The sequence below is a fragment of the Propithecus coquereli genome, unplaced genomic scaffold (genome assembly GCF_000956105.1).
Source record: "Propithecus coquereli isolate 6110/MARCELLA unplaced genomic scaffold, Pcoq_1.0 Scaffold59, whole genome shotgun sequence".
NCBI classification, from domain to species: Eukaryota; Metazoa; Chordata; class Mammalia; order Primates; family Indriidae; genus Propithecus; species Propithecus coquereli.
The window spans coordinates 2,831,503-2,849,222 of record NW_012151840.1 but is presented as its reverse complement, the minus strand read 5'-3'; the positions used below and the strand labels follow the sequence as shown (position 1 = coordinate 2,849,222).

General features: G+C 55.7%; 2 protein-coding genes across 2 annotated transcripts; both read right to left on the bottom strand.

Annotated features, from left to right (window-relative positions):
• Positions 1-832: 832 nt before the first annotated feature.
• PBXIP1 (pre-B-cell leukemia homeobox interacting protein 1) lies at positions 833-12,273 on the bottom strand. Its single transcript, XM_012658701.1, has 11 exons — positions 12,188-12,273; positions 9,149-9,235; positions 7,238-7,364; positions 6,926-6,990; positions 6,684-6,849; positions 4,820-5,053; positions 4,691-4,714; positions 4,345-4,427; positions 4,113-4,244; positions 2,283-3,502; positions 833-1,790 (listed from the first exon to the last, which is right to left on the bottom strand). Exons 2-11 carry the CDS (start codon positions 9,197-9,199, stop codon positions 1,721-1,723), a joined length of 2,172 nt encoding a protein of 723 aa, XP_012514155.1. The 5' UTR covers positions 9,200-9,235; positions 12,188-12,273; the 3' UTR covers positions 833-1,720.
• Positions 12,274-13,146: 873 nt separating this feature from the next.
• On the bottom strand, positions 13,147-17,366 carry PYGO2 (pygopus family PHD finger 2). Its single transcript, XM_012658700.1, has 3 exons — positions 17,060-17,366; positions 16,607-16,656; positions 13,147-15,964 (listed from the first exon to the last, which is right to left on the bottom strand). Exons 1-3 carry the CDS (start codon positions 17,160-17,162, stop codon positions 14,897-14,899), a joined length of 1,221 nt encoding a protein of 406 aa, XP_012514154.1. The 5' UTR covers positions 17,163-17,366; the 3' UTR covers positions 13,147-14,896.
• Positions 17,367-17,720: the final 354 nt, after the last annotated feature.

Sequence of the window (17,720 nt, the reverse complement as noted above, 5' to 3'; positions counted from 1 at the left end):
CCTGGGCCAACCTGTACTTGCTCCTCCCAACCCCCACTCCGGAAATAAGACTCCTTCCTAAAGATCCCCGGCTCATAGCACTAACCTTCTGCCCGAGAGGAAGTTCTTCCTTAGGTCTAACTGTGGTCCCTCCTGCTGCAGAAAGCAGGCTCCACTGGACTGTAGGCTTCTTAAGACACCTCTGTATTCAACGGTACCTAATTGTTTCTGGTACATAATAGACTTTATAAATGTTTAATGATGAGTGGTCCTTATACCATCCCTAGCCCACTCTGTCCCCACCACATCCCACACCTGAATTAAATGAGCTAATACACTTAAGCCCTTAAACACCAGTGTTACATAAGCACTTGCTAAATAATGCAGAAACCAATTACACCCCGCTTCTAGAGCCTATAGTCCCTCCCCTCTTTAACTGACAACACTCCTCTGACCTGGCTTGAGCAGTCACACCACATTGTTCTGCCCCCTGCACTCACTGGCGTGTTTCCAGGGTAGTCAAGAAGCCTGGTGTGCTGCCAAAGGGACTGAGGTTAGATCTCAGGAAGGACCTCCTAAAGAAGTCCAGCCAGAGAGTCTGGATCTTCCTGGGAGAGCTAGGGAGTGGAGCAATTGGGGTGGGGTCTGAGATTTGGGGGCAGTGTGTAGTGGGGGAGGTGAGGTCTGGAGCAAATGTGGAGCCAGGGTGCCACCTAGTGGCTCCCTCACCCCCCCCAAGCCCAGAAGCCCAGCTGGGGTGTGGGTGCTCTTCCCTCCACCACTCCCTGCCCTAAAGAAGGCAATAACTTCTGACGGCCAAAAACAGGAGAGTCGTTTTTCTTACATTGCTTTATTTAATCTCTTCCCCAGCCCTTCAATCCCCTTTTGTGAGGATCGGAAGCCCAAGGTTCCCAGAGATTAATTTGCCCAAGATCACTGAGCCTGGATTTGAGCCCAAGGCTCAGACGCCAAAACCCACACTCGTTTTTCTACATCTCCCAGGGTGCAGCCAAGGCAGCTGTGAGCAAAATGGGGAGGTTCCAGCCCCGAGGGCCTAGGGTTTGCTGGGAAGGTGAGGCAAGGGGAAGGGAGCAAGTACCAGTACCTGTGACAGAGACACCCCATGTCACAGCTGCAATAGCACTTTACTGGGATCTGAGTCTACAGGTCACACAGGGAGGTGGGGCCACGTGAGAAGCTCAGGTAAAAGGGGGATTTCACCCCCCGGGGACAGCTGTTTCCAAACCTAACAAAACCCCAGGGAAAGTCCCTGTGCTGGGCTCCAGCCAGCAACGCTAGTCAAATCCCAGGGGCACTGGTCAGCTTGTGGAGCTGGGAGCTGGAGGGGGCCTGCTCTGGGGGTGTACACACACACACACACACACACACACACACACGAGGACAAAAGCTCTTTGGCTTCAGAATCGGAATGCCATACCCACTCCCCGCTAGAAATCAGGGTCCTCTCCCATCTCCCGCTCCACATTGACAAAACACAATCAGACCCCCAAGGGCCACGTCCCACAGCCCTGAGCATTTGCACACACTTGTACAGACAGCAAGGCAGGGCCGGCTAAGGCCTTTTCCTAGCGAAAGTGGCATCAGTGCAGGGCTGGGCGATTTCACTCTGTTCTGTGAAGGATATCCAAAGATACCAAACAAGCCAGGACAGATACCAATTTAAGGGTCTGAGCCTGGCCTCCAGGGGCAGGCCAGGGGCGTTCTCCCGAGGGGCAGGGCCTCAGCCCCGGTGGTGGTGGTGGCCGTGCTCCTCCCTGGGCCTCCGCAAGTGCTTCTCCTTCTTCCCTGACCTGTGGGGAGACATGGGTGGGGGGCAGGAAGAGGCCTTTAGGGGACAATACCATGTGATAAAAGGGGCTCTCCAAGGAGAGGGGACCCTGTTCCTACTAACAAAGCCAACTCAGGCAGCTAACACCAAGCGCATGGGGGAAAACCTGGTCTCCCAAGATGACGGCTCCAGCTGGGGAGGCAGAAAGGTGGGATCTCCCTGACACCCCGGGCCACAAAGGCATAGCAGAGCAGGACAACTCTGGAGAAAAAATGCCCCCCAGCCCAAAAGTAGACTCCTTGGGACCACTTTGGGGTGAGCACAGGCGTTTCGTGCACTCAGAGGAAGACACGAAGCATCCCTGGGTGCCTTCTCTAAGGGAAGCCAGCCGAGGACCGGAAGTAGAGATAAGCCCTCACACTAAAGACCCCCAAACTCAGGGCCCTGCTCCTTCTCATCCTCCCGGTTGCCTCTCCGCTGTCCCACCAGACCCAACTCCCCCACAGCTGCCCACCTCTTCTTCAGTGCTTTGTCTCCAAAGAAGTGGCTGAAGATGAAGTCCTCAAAGTCATCCACCTCATCATCATCACCTGTCTCTCTCACAGCCGCCTCCTCCAGGCTGTCCTCCAAGGCATCCACAAAATCCCGGAAGCGGAGGCGGTCGTGACGGAAGATGCCGTCCTCACCAAAGTAAGCAGGCGAGAGGGGCAGCTCCTTGGTCAGCTGGCCAGCCCAAGGTAGCCGTGCCAAGTACGTTCTCAGGAGAGAGGCCAGCTCCTGTTGCCGCACGGGGACTAGCTCTGTGCCGAAGAAGGTCAGGCCCTCCTGCCGGGCACACTCGTCCACGCCTGAGCAGCCCTGCGGTGCCCGGTACTTGTGCCTCAACAGCTCTGCCCAGGGTGGCAGGGGGTCACGATGGCCTTTAGCCCCTTCCCCCCACCGAGGATGCTTCTGCCTTTCTCCGGAGGAGTGGGGGCTCCCACGTTTCCTTGGGGGTTCCTTGGGGCCCTGTCGCCTGCCATCCTTCTTGCTCCCCCACTCCTCCACACTTGGCCTGGGCTCCTCCCACCTCCCTGCCAGCTCCCTGTCCTCCTCACCCCCCCAGCTCTTCTTCCTTGCCTGGCCAGATTCCTCCTTCCTACGTTTCAAGTGCTCAGCCTGCCGGCCCCTCTGCCCATCCCGCCACTGTTCCTTTCCCCTCCACTCCTTGGAATTCTGGAAATGAGACTTCTGATGCCAGGCCTCCGAGGCATTGGCAGAGACCCCAGGGTCCTGGCCCCAGTTCTCCAGGCCCTGCAGCTTCTGGGCCAATCTGTGGCCCAGCTCAGCCAGGCCAGCATGAGCTGGGTCCCGCCGGCCGGCATCCCGCAAGCCCCTCTCCAGGTCCTGCTGTACAGACCCCAGCAGCCGCCGCTGCCTCTCCAACTCTTGCCTTAACGCCTGAGCCTCAGCCTCCAGCCGCTCCTTCTGCTCTAGGAAGCCATGGTCTGGCTCCTGACCCCTGGGGCCTTCCTTGCCACCCTGCAGGCCTCTGCCCCAGTGGAGGCACACCCCATCTGTGCCCCGGATGCAGTTGGCCTCCAGCCCCTGGAGCCGGGCCCTCAGCTGCTGTAGCTCTGACTCCAGGGCCTGCTGGAAGGCTTCACCCTGCTGCAGCGCCCCCCGAAGCCGGGCATTCTCCTCCTCTAGCCCTTTGGGCTGGTGCATCAGGCTCTGAAGCTCTTCTTTTTGAGCCTGGAATATGGTTAAAGAAGGAGGAAACCACAAAGAGTCCATTTCAGGATGGGCCTGATGCCTTCTGCCCCAATTCTATTCCATTAGAATGGGCAGGTGGCCTGAGCACTTTTTATGGCCTGGAATACCCCGAGGACTTGGTTCTCATCCTCCACCCATCCTCATTCTAAACCAGCGCCAGGGATGCCCAAATTCCATCCTGGACCTCATCATCTATGTCCTTACATAAGCACACACTTCTTAGATTCACCCAAGGATAGCCAATACGTGGCTCTCATAGCCCTATTTCCATCTCCCATACCTGGAACAGACATTACTAATTGATCACAGCACTTGGCATGTTCTTCAAAGCCTTCTCCACACAGTGCTCCGGGCAGACCACACCGATCAGAGGTGACATGCCTTGTGAAGTAGGTATGCCAGCCCTGGGCTAAACCTTGGCACAAGGGATGTGAATAAAGAACTGGGAGGACGCCCCAACTATAATGGGACAGGGAGAGCATTGAGGTGTGTGCGTGAATAGGATAAACTCCTTTTTGGGGAGGATGTTAGGACAGACACCTGGCCTAGAGTATGCTAACCCAGCCCACTCCCTCCGGCATGTGCCCACCTGCAGCTGGGCCTGCAGCAGCCGGATGTCCTGGTTCTCCTTGGCCAGCTTGTCCAGCAGAAGGCCCATGTTCTGTAGGCTGGGGGCGCTGTCAGGAGGCACTGAGGCCTGCAGCTGTTCCCTTAGCCCATCCTGAAGGCAAAAGAACCAGTTACTCCATGCTGCCCCACGCCTGGGCAGCCAGCTTCTCCCTGACCAGGCCCCATGCACCTATGGTGACAGTCACGCATACCTGCTCATCCCCCACAGCATCCGACAACTCAGTATCTGACCCAGTATCTGGGAAGACTTGCAGCTCCACTTCCTCCATGGGCCCTGTGGGAAAGTGATGACCTGAAACTGGCCCCAAGGCACAGAGAGCCCACCCTCCGCCACCTACCCACCCACACACACAGTCGCCCCTCCTGCCCTGGACCCACCCTGTGGCTGAGAGGTCCCTCAAGGTAAATGGTCACCATCAACAGCTGACATGGCCAATAACTGAGAAATAGATGTGCAACCCCCAGCACCCCTACTCCTGACCCAGGGAACCCACACACATGACAGACAAGCGCAAGCCAGGGCCCCTCCCCACTCACCGGTCTCAGACTCTGAGAGGCCACCTGAGGATGGAGACAGGAGTCTGGTGAGGCCCTCAGGGGCGGGGGGTGAGGTAAGGCGAGAACATGGCAGGAGGGCAGGGCCTCAGCAGGGGAGCTACCACTCACCTGAGAAGAGGAGGAGCCCCAGGCCCAGCAGAACCAGGGCCCCGAGGAGGCACATGTTGAGGGAGATGCCCAGCTCCCCACCTGCACCTGTGCCCCCAGTCTGGTTCTCCACATCCGGGGGTGCCGCAGGTGGAGGCGGGCTGGGCTCCCGGCCCCGCCGTCTCCGCAGACCCTCCACGTCTATGTCGGTGTCATCCTCACTGCTGGAGCAGCGGCCCTCCTCCCTGATCCAAGCTAGGGGAAGGGACGGGGACAAGGCAGGGGACGACTAAAGAGACGGGACATAGGGAGAGAGGGCAAGTGGAGGAAGGCACAGGGAGGTCCCAGCCCTGACCGTGCTGAGGGGCACGTGGAGACCCTGCCCACTTCTGCCTGGGCGTCGCTGACGGCCCCTGCCCAGTCTGGAGGCAGGAGACCAGTCCCTTCAATCTACAAACAATAAGAGCCACTTTCATCCTAAAAGCATCGTCCTTCCTCCAACGTGTGCCCCCTCAAACATCTGCAGCATTACCACCCTCCTGGGTCCCTCTAAACTCTCTGGTTACTCCCCCTCAGTCCCCCCGCTGGCTCTTCCCTAGTCCTAAAGGCAGTGGTCTCCCTGGCACCACAATGGGTTCTCCACTTTTCCCACTGTCCAGTCACAACTATGTCACCCATGCCAGTGACCCTCCCCCAACAGCAGATGAATCCCTAACCTACCCCCTCCTGCTAGGCCTGCAGCAGCCAGATGTCCTGGTTCTCCTTGGCTAGATTGTCCAGCAGAAAGCTCATGTTCTGTAGGCTGGGGACACTGTCACAGTGTCACAGCTATCTCACCCACACCAGTGGCTCCTCTATAGCAGATGAATCCCTAATCTGTAACTCCTGACCTGGCCTCCCCAGAGCTCCGGGCCTGGATGTCTGACTGCCTGCCGGCTACTCCCCTCTGGGTGTCCCTCGGGGACCAAACATTCAACACATTGCCCTCAAATCGGTTCTTTTCTTGTCCTCCCCCAATTCAGGGACAGGCACCACGGCTGCCATCTAGCTAGGCAAGCCCGCCCTCTGCACCTCACACCCAGACACTCTGACAGTCCTGCTCTTAAACACCTCCACAGCCCGCTCCTCTGCACAGCCCCCACGGAACCTGCCCTGGTGCAGGTCTGCGTCACTTTTGTCTGACCACGCAACTGCCTCCTAATGGCCCCCAGGCCCTGGCCTCTCCCTCCACCCTGTCGCTTTGACGGAGACAGACTCCTACACTCCTCTGCCACAAGCCTCAGACAGAGCCTCCTTAGCATGGGATCGGTGGCCTCCACCCTTTTGCTGGTGCTGCAGCCTTGGCCTGGAATGTTCTCTTCCTCCAGCCCTGCCTACCAAAAGCCTACTCTATGCTTAAGGCTCCACTTGAATGTCACCTCTAACTTTCCCTGTCTCTCCCTTCCCTCAACTTGTCTCCTGACTAAACACCCACCTTTCTTTGGGAGTACCTTAACTACACTTCTGTACCTCTCAGTGTGTCCTGGCTCAGTCTGGTCTGCCTCTTACGTAGGCCATGAACCACCTACCTTCCCTCTTCCCAGGCCCAGGGCCAGCACAAGGAATGGCCTCCAGAAATGAGGGTTGAATTTTAGAAGCGAGAAAAGAGGAGGCCCCATGGCAGACAGGAAAGAGTCAACCAGATGTGGGCCCTGCTGCTTTGTGACCTTAGTCAAGTCACTTCACCTCTCTGAGCCTCAGTGTCCTCAGGGGTAGTGAGGAAGGAGGACATCGAGCTGCTAGGTCCCAGGGCCTGGGCCAGAGCATACGCTCAGCGGTGATGGCTGATCCCGCTCCCATATCTTCTAGAAGGAAAGTGACGGAATGAGACAAGGAGGACTCTCACCTGCTTTGGGGGTTGAGGGCAGGCTCTGCGGAGGGCTCTGGTCCTCCAGGTCTTGTGTGTCTGGTCCCAGGCCTGTCACCGCAGGAGTCTCCTGCAAGTCTCCCTGTACCGCCGTGTCTCCTGGGCCAGGGGACTCCATAGCACAGCCATCGCCTTCCAGGGTACCCTGACACAGACGCAGTGTCAGGAGCAGCTCCAAGTACTCCCCCACTTCCCTCCCTTCTCCCAGGGAAGGTCCTCACCTTGGCCTCAGTCTCCTCTGGCAGAATGGTACCAGACTGGGGGCTTCCAGTCTGGAAGAGGGTCCCTGTGGTGAGAGAAAAGGCCCAGGAAAAACCACTGCCGTCAACCGAACTTCCTATGCAGCCCTCTGGCTCCCACAGGCCCCTACCAGGTTGGAAGGAGCAGGAAAAAGCCAGGATGGAATGAGGGAAGGAGTTCATAAACTGAGATTATAGCACAAATAAGACTAAGCAGCTTCCCTTTCCCTGAGGAAACTGGGAAACCCAGAACATGGAGGATAGCGACGTCCACCCTCAGCAGGACCCCGTTACCTTCTCCATCCGAGGTCCCGGCTAATTCTTCACCATCTGCCTTGGAGGGCCTCCGAGGGGCCTGGGGGGCTCTCTCAGACTCTGGGTCCATCCTGGCCTCTGGGCCCAGGGTCTCCACAGGCAGGCTCTGGCAGGAGGAGCGCAAGCAGACGGCTGCTCCAGAAGGGCAGCAGGACGAGACCAGGAGCACGTGCTCTGCTGGGGTCCCTGGGACCGGCCACGCTGCTCAAGGACCCCAACACCTCTCTCAAAAAATATGATATACTCGGTAGCGAGCTGATCCATAAAGGGTCTCAGTTCGTCATAAAGTGTTCAGCCACTCCCCAACCTCATTCACTGCTACGAGGAACTGTCAGGCCAGGTTTCTGTCAAACCAAGAAGCACCACTGGTGCCAAACCTGGTGGCCACGCCCACCAGGAGGCAAGCCAGGGCCTAGGTCTCCCTTTGTCCAAGATCATCAGTACTTTACCCCCACAAATGAACAACCCAATTGTTGGTTGGAGGGGTGGGAGGAAGGCAAGAGAACGAAGTTGCCTGGGTGCTGAGCGGTCACAGTCATGCTCCCCAGGGTATCCCCGTGCTTGCTCTCACAACTGGCCAACCACTTACATCTTCCAGCTCTTCTGGCCTTTCCCATTGGCCCCTGACACTCCCCTGCACACCCCCCCCCCCAAGTAGCTGCTCACAGAAGCCTAATGGAGCCCTGTCACAGACAGCCTGTCCCCCATGGTGCCCTCAGCCTGGCCATCCAGCCCTGGCCACACAGCCTCGGCCTCTCCTGTCTCTGCATACTCCCCCTTGGCAGGCCCACTGCCCGCTACCCCATCCATGGCTCCCACTATCTCTTCAAGAATAATTCTTGACATTAGTACATTTATTTGCCATTTTCAAATCATTTTTTTCTCATGAACACCCCTACAAGGCAATAACCCCGTTTTACAGGGGAGGACAGAAAGGTGAAATGGTCTGCCCACATCCCCCAGCTGTCAGCAGAGGCAACCCGACAGGAGGCCAGGGCTCTGATCGAGAACATGGTGCCCGTCCCGCTCCAACCTGCCTCCCCCTCTGCCAGCGAGCCCCCGTCCAGGTGACCCCCTCCAGTGTCTTCCCTGAGGTCAACTCCTCACTTCCACCCGGGCTCCGCAAAGGATCCTCCAAGTCCACACACCTAAACCAAGTTCCTCGCCATCCCCTCTCCTGGTGGTTCTAATGTACCAAGTCACTGGGGCTTGCAGCTTTCTCTCAGAGATCCCTTCGACAAACTGTTGCCATCCCCTTCCAGCCACTCAGTCCCCCATCCCGCCAGCCCCCTTCTCCCTTCTCCCTTCTTGGTGGCTTCAGGAGCACAGGAGCCCACTGGGTTCCCGTCCCACCAACTGCTACATAGACAGCTGCAGGGGCCCTCAAAACACTCCCTCCCTGTTCCCACCGCTTCACCCTCGGCGCAAGGCAATGACTGTCCTTACACCCTCCAACTCACAGCCCTTCACTGATTTCCCATCAGGGTGAGGCCTGAATGCCTCAGCCAGGCCCTCAGGCCGCTCCCAGGGGTTCCCAGGGGTCCGATCCATGTCTCCAGCTCATCCACGGGCTCCTCACAGTCTCTCCTGACACGGCTTTCTTGTTGTCACCTCAAGACCTTTGTTCACACTGGTCTCCCCACCAGAATTCCCTCCCTACCTCTCTCGGTGTACCCACTGGTACCATTCCTTCATGGCATGGCACAGCCCAGCATCAACCCCTGACCCCTGGGGCCTGATCTCCTTCTCCCTGCTATGGGAGTTCCTCTAACAGCCAGCAGGCAGTGATACAGGTGGATTGTCAGGACCCAGGAACTGGACAGACCCAGAAAGCAGCCCAGCCCTGCAGGACTCCCCCATCCACATGGCTGCCAGGCCCATTCTTCCTACCTCTGAGCCAGCAAGCACCCAGCTATTGTCCGGATCTGGGCAGGAGGCCATAGCTGCTGAGGTCTCTGAGGCTGCTGTGGCTGCCACCTGCAGAGAAAAGCTCTCTTAAGGACTGGAGCTCCCTTCAGGAGAGACAGGATACAGAAAGCAGCCTTGGCTGGGTTCCAACGTTCAAGTGCCTTCAGAACCCAGCCTGGTTCCAGTCCTTTGCTCCCTGACACCTCAACTCTTCTGGGCAGTATTTGCCTTGCAAATCAGGATCTGCCAACAGCCACAGAGAAGCCCGCCTCTTCCAGGGACCAGCAGGGCCTTGGGAAACTCAACTGACCTTGAAAGGTCAAAGAAGTATAGGGCTGTAAAGGCCCTGGTGAATATCCAGTCCAAGCCCCTGACATTTGAGTCAGGGAAGATGAAGTCCAGAAAGGTTGACTGACTTAACTTGCCAATAAGATTTACTAATAACAAGAGCAAGGAAAGCCAGGTGTGGTAGCTCGCACCTGTAATCCTAGCACTCTGGAGGCCAAGGCGGGAGGATCGCTAGAGGTCAGGAGTTCGAGACCAGCCTGAGCAAGAGCGAGACCCCCGTCTCTAACAAAAAGAGAAAAAATTAGTCCGGGCGTGGTGGCGCGTGCCTGTAGTCCCAGCTACTCGGAAGGCTGAGGCAAGAGAATCGCTTGAGCCCAGGAGTTTGAGGTTGCTGTGAGCTAGGCTGATGCCACAGCACTCTAGCCTGGGCAACAGAGTGAGACTCTGTCACAAAAAAAAAAAAAAAAAAAAAGAAGAGCAAGGAAAACAACCATCATAATACCAGGCACCTCCACAATCACTACCTCCTCCCCCAGGGCCTAGAAGGGAAGACCTGATGGCCTCCTTCAGCCCTAAGTCTCCCACCACCACCCACCATAAGTCCTTTGCATGGTCTGGTTCAGTGGTTCTCAGCACTGACTGTACACTGAAATCAACTAAGATTCTGATTCAAGTGGGTGGGGGTTGGGTCCAGGCATGGGTCTTTTAAACCTCTCACGGCTGGATGCAGTGGCTCATGGCTGTAATATCAGCACTTTAGGAGGCGGAGATGGGAGGATCGCTTGAGGCCAGGAGTTCAAGATCAGCCTGGACAACATACTGAGACCCCATCTCTACAAAAAAATAGAAAAATTAGCTAGGCATGGTGGTACACACCTGTATTTCTAGCTACTTGAAAGGCTGAGGCCGGAGGATCCCTGAACCCAAGAGTCCAAGGCTGTAGTAAGCCATGACAGCGCCACAGTCCTCCAGCCTGGACAATAGATCCAGTGTCTCAATAAAATAAACTTTTTTTAAAAAAATAACATAAAAATAAAACCTCTCAGATGATTTTCGTGCCCAGCCACAGCAGAGAACCACTGGCATAGCTTAGTCCACCTGGATGTACCTTTAGTAAATCTCCTTGTCATTCCATCTAAATTCTGTTTCCCTTCTTAGTAATATCCAGAGTTTGATCTTAGGTAACTTGAAAGTGACTGAGAAAGGGGATTTATGGCAACTATCACTTTACAGTTTATAAATCACTTCACAGTTTGCGAAGAATAGTCAAAAATCAGGGCTATGGCCCTGCCCCCTGCTAATCTGCTTGGGAAGGGTCAAGAAATCATTCCAGCTTCCAAAGCCTGACACAAAGCAGGGTAAGAAGAGAGGGGCTCACCCCTTCATCCAAGGCCAAGACTGTGCCCTCAGGCTGAGACAGCTGTAATTGGGAGTAATAGATGAGCTGACCCCTCAGAGTCCTCGATTGTGATCCTTCAGAAGAGGATAAATGACTGACTCCTGAGGACTGGAATGGCAGTAAGTATAAGGGGACTCTATAAGGAAACTTAGGAAAAGAGATTAAGGCTGGGGAAGTATGGCAGCTCCACCTTTGAAACCAACCATACTGCCCCCTTCTGTTTGAGCCGGTTTTAAGTCCTGAGTGGTGCCCTAAAAACCTCCTATGATTCTTGCCAGTCAAAATCCAAGCCCAGGATAGGTGAAGGATACCTTACCCGTGCCTCCTTGCCCATGCTTCCCAGATACATGCACTCATCTCCCATGGAGACAGGAGAATGGCTGCAATGGCTTCCCCATACCAAGTCCAACAGGACACCCTGGCATACTTCTATAGGCATTCACAGAGCCACTGCTGTTCAGCCTTCTGCTCTTGGGCCCCTCCCCCGCTGTTCGGTCATCATCTCCCCCATACCCAGTTGCTACATGTGACTGTTAACAGGTGGTGGCAGGAAGGAAGTGGCAGCAGCTTGGGCTGAAGTCCCTGTTTATCCCTCTCTGTGTACAGCCTGCTCAGGTCCTCCAGAACCAGGCACCATGGCAACCAGGGTGATGTCAGACCCACTGTCTCCATGGAAACAAGCAACGGTATTTGGGTCAACAAGACAAACACTTCTGAGACCCAAACAGGAGAAAGTCTGGAACCCCAGCAGTCAGGGTCCCAAACCCTGATACTTCCCTCTTGCGTGAGTTTACCCAAAATTCCAAAAGATATCCCTGTTCTCCCAAGCCAGAATCTCCCTGCCTTATTAGGAAGTTCCTTCTGTTCTCTAATCCCCACCCTTCTCTGCTGTGTTCTCAAATCTTTTTCTTCTCGTCGACCTCTAGGAAGAAAACCCACTTCCACCCCCTTCCCACTATCCCCTTACTTTTCATTCAGCCAGGATTCAACAAAAACATCCTGTAAGGGTATGTCAGACACTTCTGCTATTTCTAAAAAACAGCTAAAGGGGGAGCTCTCCTACTCAGTACAAAGCTAGGAAGTCTCGCCTCTAGTTGATCTCAACACCTCTAACAGTTGTTCCCCCAAACCTCCAAAGCAAAGAACGTGGGGCCATAAGAACTTGCCTGGGAGACCCAGAGCAAGTTCCTGTTTTGGAAACATCAGCACTCGGCTCCCCCTTCCCCTAGTCCAGAAATGAAAAGCAGCTCATTCCTTCTAGAGTTCTGTCCTCCCTTTCCTTATCTCCCCTACTCACAGGGAATCCGTGGACCCCTTCCCAGCTAGGGCATTACCTGACCCGGCTCTTGCTTCGGTCTTCAGCTTCACTTGTTGCTGCCTCCCCTGGTTTCCAGCCCAAGAAAAGAGTCACGTGACCAGAGCCGGCCAATGGAAAGTCAACTTTCCCAAGGGGGCGGAAACTTTTGGCCAATAAGAGCTGGAACTGAGAGCCAGGGGAGGTGAAGGGAGGTGTACACAGCCCCCAAACCTGGGCTTACCTCCCGGTGCAAGACTGGGGGTCCCAGCAAACTGAATTTTGAGTGACTTCCCCTCCTTTCCCAGTATCTAAAGTTTCTAGAGGGAAGACCCAAAACTGAGAGAGGGGCAAAGGGTGGTGCCTTCCGAGATGACAAGGGCGCGGGGCCAGGTCGGCCCCAGGACAGACAGAGACAGCTGTGGAATGGGGGAGGGGAAAGGTTGGGGTGGCAAATTGAGGGTTTCCAAATAGCCCTCCGGCCACTCCCCTCACCCTGCTCCAGCGCACTGTTTAAGGATGCCCTTGCTACTTTAAGGAAGAAAAAAGGAGGGGGGGGTCTAAAAAACATCCAAATGAAATTTGCTAGGACAAAGCAGCCCCTTCCCTCACCCTTGGAGCTACACTTGGCCCCTAACCCAAACAACTGGGAGATGGAGGGCAGGGGTGGGTGCTGAACTCGGAAGAGTTCAAGCACTTGTCTCCCAGGGGCCTTGGAGCCAAATCTCCTGCCTGGCTCCAAGCCGGGCCCAGGAATGTGCTCAGAATGGAAACTCAGTTTCTCACAGCAGGGACACAGGGGAGGAGGGGTGGGGGAACACAGGCCTCCCTTGGCTCAGCAGCCTAAACCAGGGTCAGTCAGCTCAGAGGCCGAATCTTTCTGCCATTTCCACTTCCAGGGACCCTGGGGAGTACATATACCCTCACGCCAAGCATCCCTCCCAGCAGTTATAGTGGCTCATTCCAACCTTTTCCCACGACAGCAAGGAGTCCTTGTCTGGGTTTTTCAGTCATTTTATTAATCCAACCGTACAAAAAGCCATCTCTTCCACCACTTTCTTCCAAAAAGTTGTGGAGCAAGAGGGAATTGACTGAGCAAAGACACTCCCCCAGGAGCCATTTTACAGAATGCGTAGGAGGGAGACAACACAAAAAATAGCAACAGATAAAAGGGGCAAACAGAACCACAAACACAACACAAAGTTGAGCAGTAGGGGGTTGACATCTATGCTGTTTTAGTGTGGGCAACACTGGAAGAGAGACGCCCAGATTTTCTTACAGCCTCAAAGGCTGCTGGCTCTACCAGGGCAGTATATTCTCTCCGCAAGACAGGGAACTGAGAGAAGAGGGGCTAGGGGGCCACAGAGGGTAGGTCTTTGCCACCATTCCTCACGCTGAGGGACCACTGACTTCTCTGAAGAGGGCCACAGCTCATGCCTGGCTTCCCCACCCCACCGAGGAATGTGTACATGAGCTGCCAAGCCAGCAGCTGCCAGGGGCTCCTTTTCAGGCCCCAGGCCCATCTCTGGTAGGCAGTGCTTAAAAAATTTAAAAAATACAAATCAAGCCCAGTGCAGGGCTTTGGCTGAGAGGAATGAGAACTGCTAGATCACCAGGCCCGAGGTGACATAAAAGAATAGCAAGGAAAGAGAGAAGCAAAAAAACTCCAGGCTCTTTTATGTTTCAGTACCATGGCGATGAGGATGCCCCCGCATCCCCCTACCCACAAGACTGTGACAGGGCCTCATTTGGATCCTTTTATCAGGAGAGGAAATGAGGTATAAGGGCTCTGTGCCTTTTCAAGCTTTCCTTCAATCAAGCCAGGAAGGCAGACGAACAAGGGCACTGAAAGTTGAAAAACAGCACTGAGTATAATGTGCAACAGATGGATGAGGGGTGGGGGGAGGTGTACCAGCAAAGTCCAGACTTCCAGAACAGCCCAAACTTCAAATATTCTGGTCTATCAGACCACGATCCCAATTTTTGGCAAAAATATGGTCATTAGGAGAAAAGCACAAGAGAGGCTGAGAAAGGACCAGTGACTTTGGTATGAGGAAGGTATGTCCTTGACAGCGTCTCTTACCCACTGTCTCAAAGCCCCAAATCACCAAGAAACTGCCATTAATAGCCAGGAACTCTCCTGCTTCTTCAAGCTATTTGGTTCTCTGAGGGGGGAGGAGTTAGGTAGGTCTTGAAGGAGGCAAAGGAGAGTAGAAAGAGGGGAAAATCCCCATTTATTCCCTAAAGCTGTCTCCCAGAACCCATAAAAAGGGCTATTGCAGGGATGGGAAGAGACCTCAACTCCTCTGGCCAGAAACCTTTAACACTTGACTCCAAAAACTAAGGCTGGAGCTGTGGGGCTAGGTTAGGGGTATTAGGCACAGGTGTTAGGGGCATCCGTCATCTACAGAGGGGACACCCCTGCCTTCAGAATCTTCCTCCAGCCCCCTTTCTCTTGCAGCCATACTCCTAGGCCTCCAGAAACAGCCACAAAAAATGGCTCTGCTCAGCAGGGCTTTGGTTTCCTGGATCTCTGTAGATCTCACCACGTAAGTTTCCCAAAAGGTGAGCGATCCAGGCTCTTCTGCCTGCTCACCTCAATTCCTTTTCTGCCCCCAGAAGCCATTGTGTTTCTGCCCCGTGGGGATGGGAAGCCAGTAGAAACAAGGACCAAGAGCCAGACATGGAAACAATCACCCTAGAAGAGCAAGGAGGGATGTGTGCACTTCCCTGGGCCACCTTGCCAATGTCAACCGTCGTTAGCAGCCACTAGCTGCCCCATGCCCTCTCGAATGTAGACAGACTGGATCTCCTTGGTCTTCAGGCAGAGATCGCAGGCCCAGACAGCAGAGGCCTCAGTGGTCAGCAGCCCATAGGCACTCTCAGTCATGCCCGTGCATTCACGGTGGAACCACTTCTGGCAGGAGGCCTCACAGAGAATGGCATCCTGGTCGTCGTTCACCTCACTCCGACAGGCACCACATGGGTACACCAAGCCTGGAGGAGGCTGGGGCCCTGAGCCCCCACCTGCCTTGCCAGGTGCTGCCAGGCTGTTGGCATCCGGAGTGCCCCCACCCCGACCACTGCTGTTCGGGGGGAAACTGGGCTGGTTCCCATTAACAGCAGCAGCTGGGGAGCCTGAGTGGGGCTCCGGGGGAAAAGCAGTGGGAGCAGGTGGGTTCAAAGGCTTCCCCCCATCCTCACCGCCAGGGCCAGGAAAGCTGGGGTCCGGACCAGGGAAGGGACTTGTGTTAGGGGGCAGGCTGGGGAGCCCCTGACCAGGTCTCTGGAGAGGAGAGGGGCCGAAAGGAGCCCCTGGCTGGGCAAATCGTTGGGGAAGGGAAGGGGGGCCCAGATCCCCTCTGGGAGGCTGTCCCATGGTGGGTGAGATCATGGGGCCAAATCCCCCCACTGGTCCTGGCATCATCTGCCCACCAGGAGGACTAAAATTTTGACCCAGAGGCTGATTGAAGGGTTGGCTGGGAAAGTTCATGTTGCCTGGGGGTGGGTAGCCAGGGCCCTGGGGGGGCATGTTGAAAGCAGGGCCCATAGGGTTGGGAGGGAATGGTGGGGGCTGTCGACGAAGTGGCTGGGGACCTCCTCCACCCCCAGCGCCATAGCCTGGGGGTACCTGGCCTGCCATGCCCCCCTGTACGCGAAAGCCTCCAAAGGGCACAGGACTGCCAAGGAATGGAGGGGCTGTGCCCCCCACCTTAGGGGCTCCGAAGTCATCCTCAAAAGGGTTGGATGCAACCAGGTGATCCACCATGGGTGTTGGGGGTGGTGCAAACTCCGTCAGATGTGAGTATGCAGGGCCCTAGAGGGGAACAGATGAGGAAAAGAAGGTCATGGAGGGGGACAAAGAGCTGAACCAAGAGAGCACCACAAACACCATGCACACTTTGGAGGCTGATAAATGGCCAGTTCGGATCTAAAATCAAGACGGAACTTAGAATGTAACAGAGAAATAGGAGACTTGGAACCAGCATAGTACAGTTTTGAAAAACAGACAGAACTAGACTGGAATCCCAGCTCTGCCCCTTAATAACCTCAAGACCCTGGAGCAGGTACTTAACTTTTTTTAAGCCTCAGATGTCTTGTCTGTAAAATAGGAATAATGCCTATTTCCCAAAACTGTTTAGCACAATCTCTGGCACTTAGAAAAGGCTGAGTGAATGTCAGGTGTTATGTTAGCATCATGAGAGAACCGGGACAGGAAAAATCAGGGAGAGGAAAATTGTAACCCTGACTGATAAGACCTTTGGTTAAATCATCTCTTGGGGGAGGTAATTCCCCCTAAATTTACTATAAGGTTGAGGGAAAGGACCAGAAACAGAGAGACAGTTTTCTCTTCTACCCACACCTGATGCAAGATACAAACAGATACTGAAGTGGCAGAGTAGACAATGCTCCACCAAGCGGCTGCCAGGAACTACCCCCACCACCAACCACCATTCACCTGAGTATTTGACTTTCTTCGCTTCTTTTCTGGACTCTTCATTTGCAGACCTGGAACAGCAGCAAAAGGAAGACGCAGACAAGTTTCCCTGAGGTTTCCCCAACCTCCTTTCTCACAACCATGCTCTGAAAACTCCTCTAACTTCAATATACATTTATTTAATGCTATTAATAACAAGGGATGTAGTATGAAAAATGAATTGTCAATATGATCATACTCTCAGCTACGTTTTAAAACGATATCCCATCTTTTGAAACCTTCAGGCTCCAAGTGACTCCTGAATTCCATGTGGCTCCAAAACCCCCAACCCCTGGAAAGCTACACCCACCCACCCTTTCCACGTGGACCTCCCTTCAGGCTACGAACCACCCGCTCCCCACCAACCCCCACCCCCACCCCCGAGGTTCCCTAGTCCTGGGCCTCTTCAGCCCCCGCCCCTCGCAGCGCTCTCACCGGCCTTTCCCTGCTTCCTCCCGGTGCTGGGCGGCGCAGGGGGCGGTGCGGGGCCGCCACCTCCCTCCAGCTTGTCCGGTGGGGGCGGCGCCGAGGCGGCCATGGAGTGGGGACCAGGGTCAGCGGCGGCGGAGGATGGAGGCGCCCTCGGGCTGCACCATCGCCCGGAAAGGGAATCAGGGGCAGCACAGGCCCCCGAGCTGCAGCAACCCCAAAGTGCGGCCAAGGACAGGCGCCCAGCCGGGGCCCGAACTGCGCGCTCGCTCCAGACTCACCGCCCGCCAGCGGCAGCAGCAACCGGAACCGGAACTCGGCTCGGCCACCTCCACTGAGCGCTGCGGGGTGGGGGAGCAAGAGTGGCCAGACTCCACGCCTGAAAGCACCGGGAGGGGGCGAGGCATACCACGGCAGGACCCTAGTGGAGAGGGTCGTTTCCCGTTAGAGGAGCGGTCCATTCCTGCTCACCCAGGGGCAGCGGCGACCACCGGCCCCTGCCGCGGGACCGTACCATCCCGGGCGGTGGGGCCGCCGCGGAGGTGCGCGCGCGTGCCCGGGCAGCCTGGGGACCGGAGTCGGGGTTCCCAGGCGTCCGCAGCCAGCCCCTTCTGTGCACGCGACATCCCCACCGGGCCCGGGGTTCGGCGGGCCCCGCTCTGCCGCG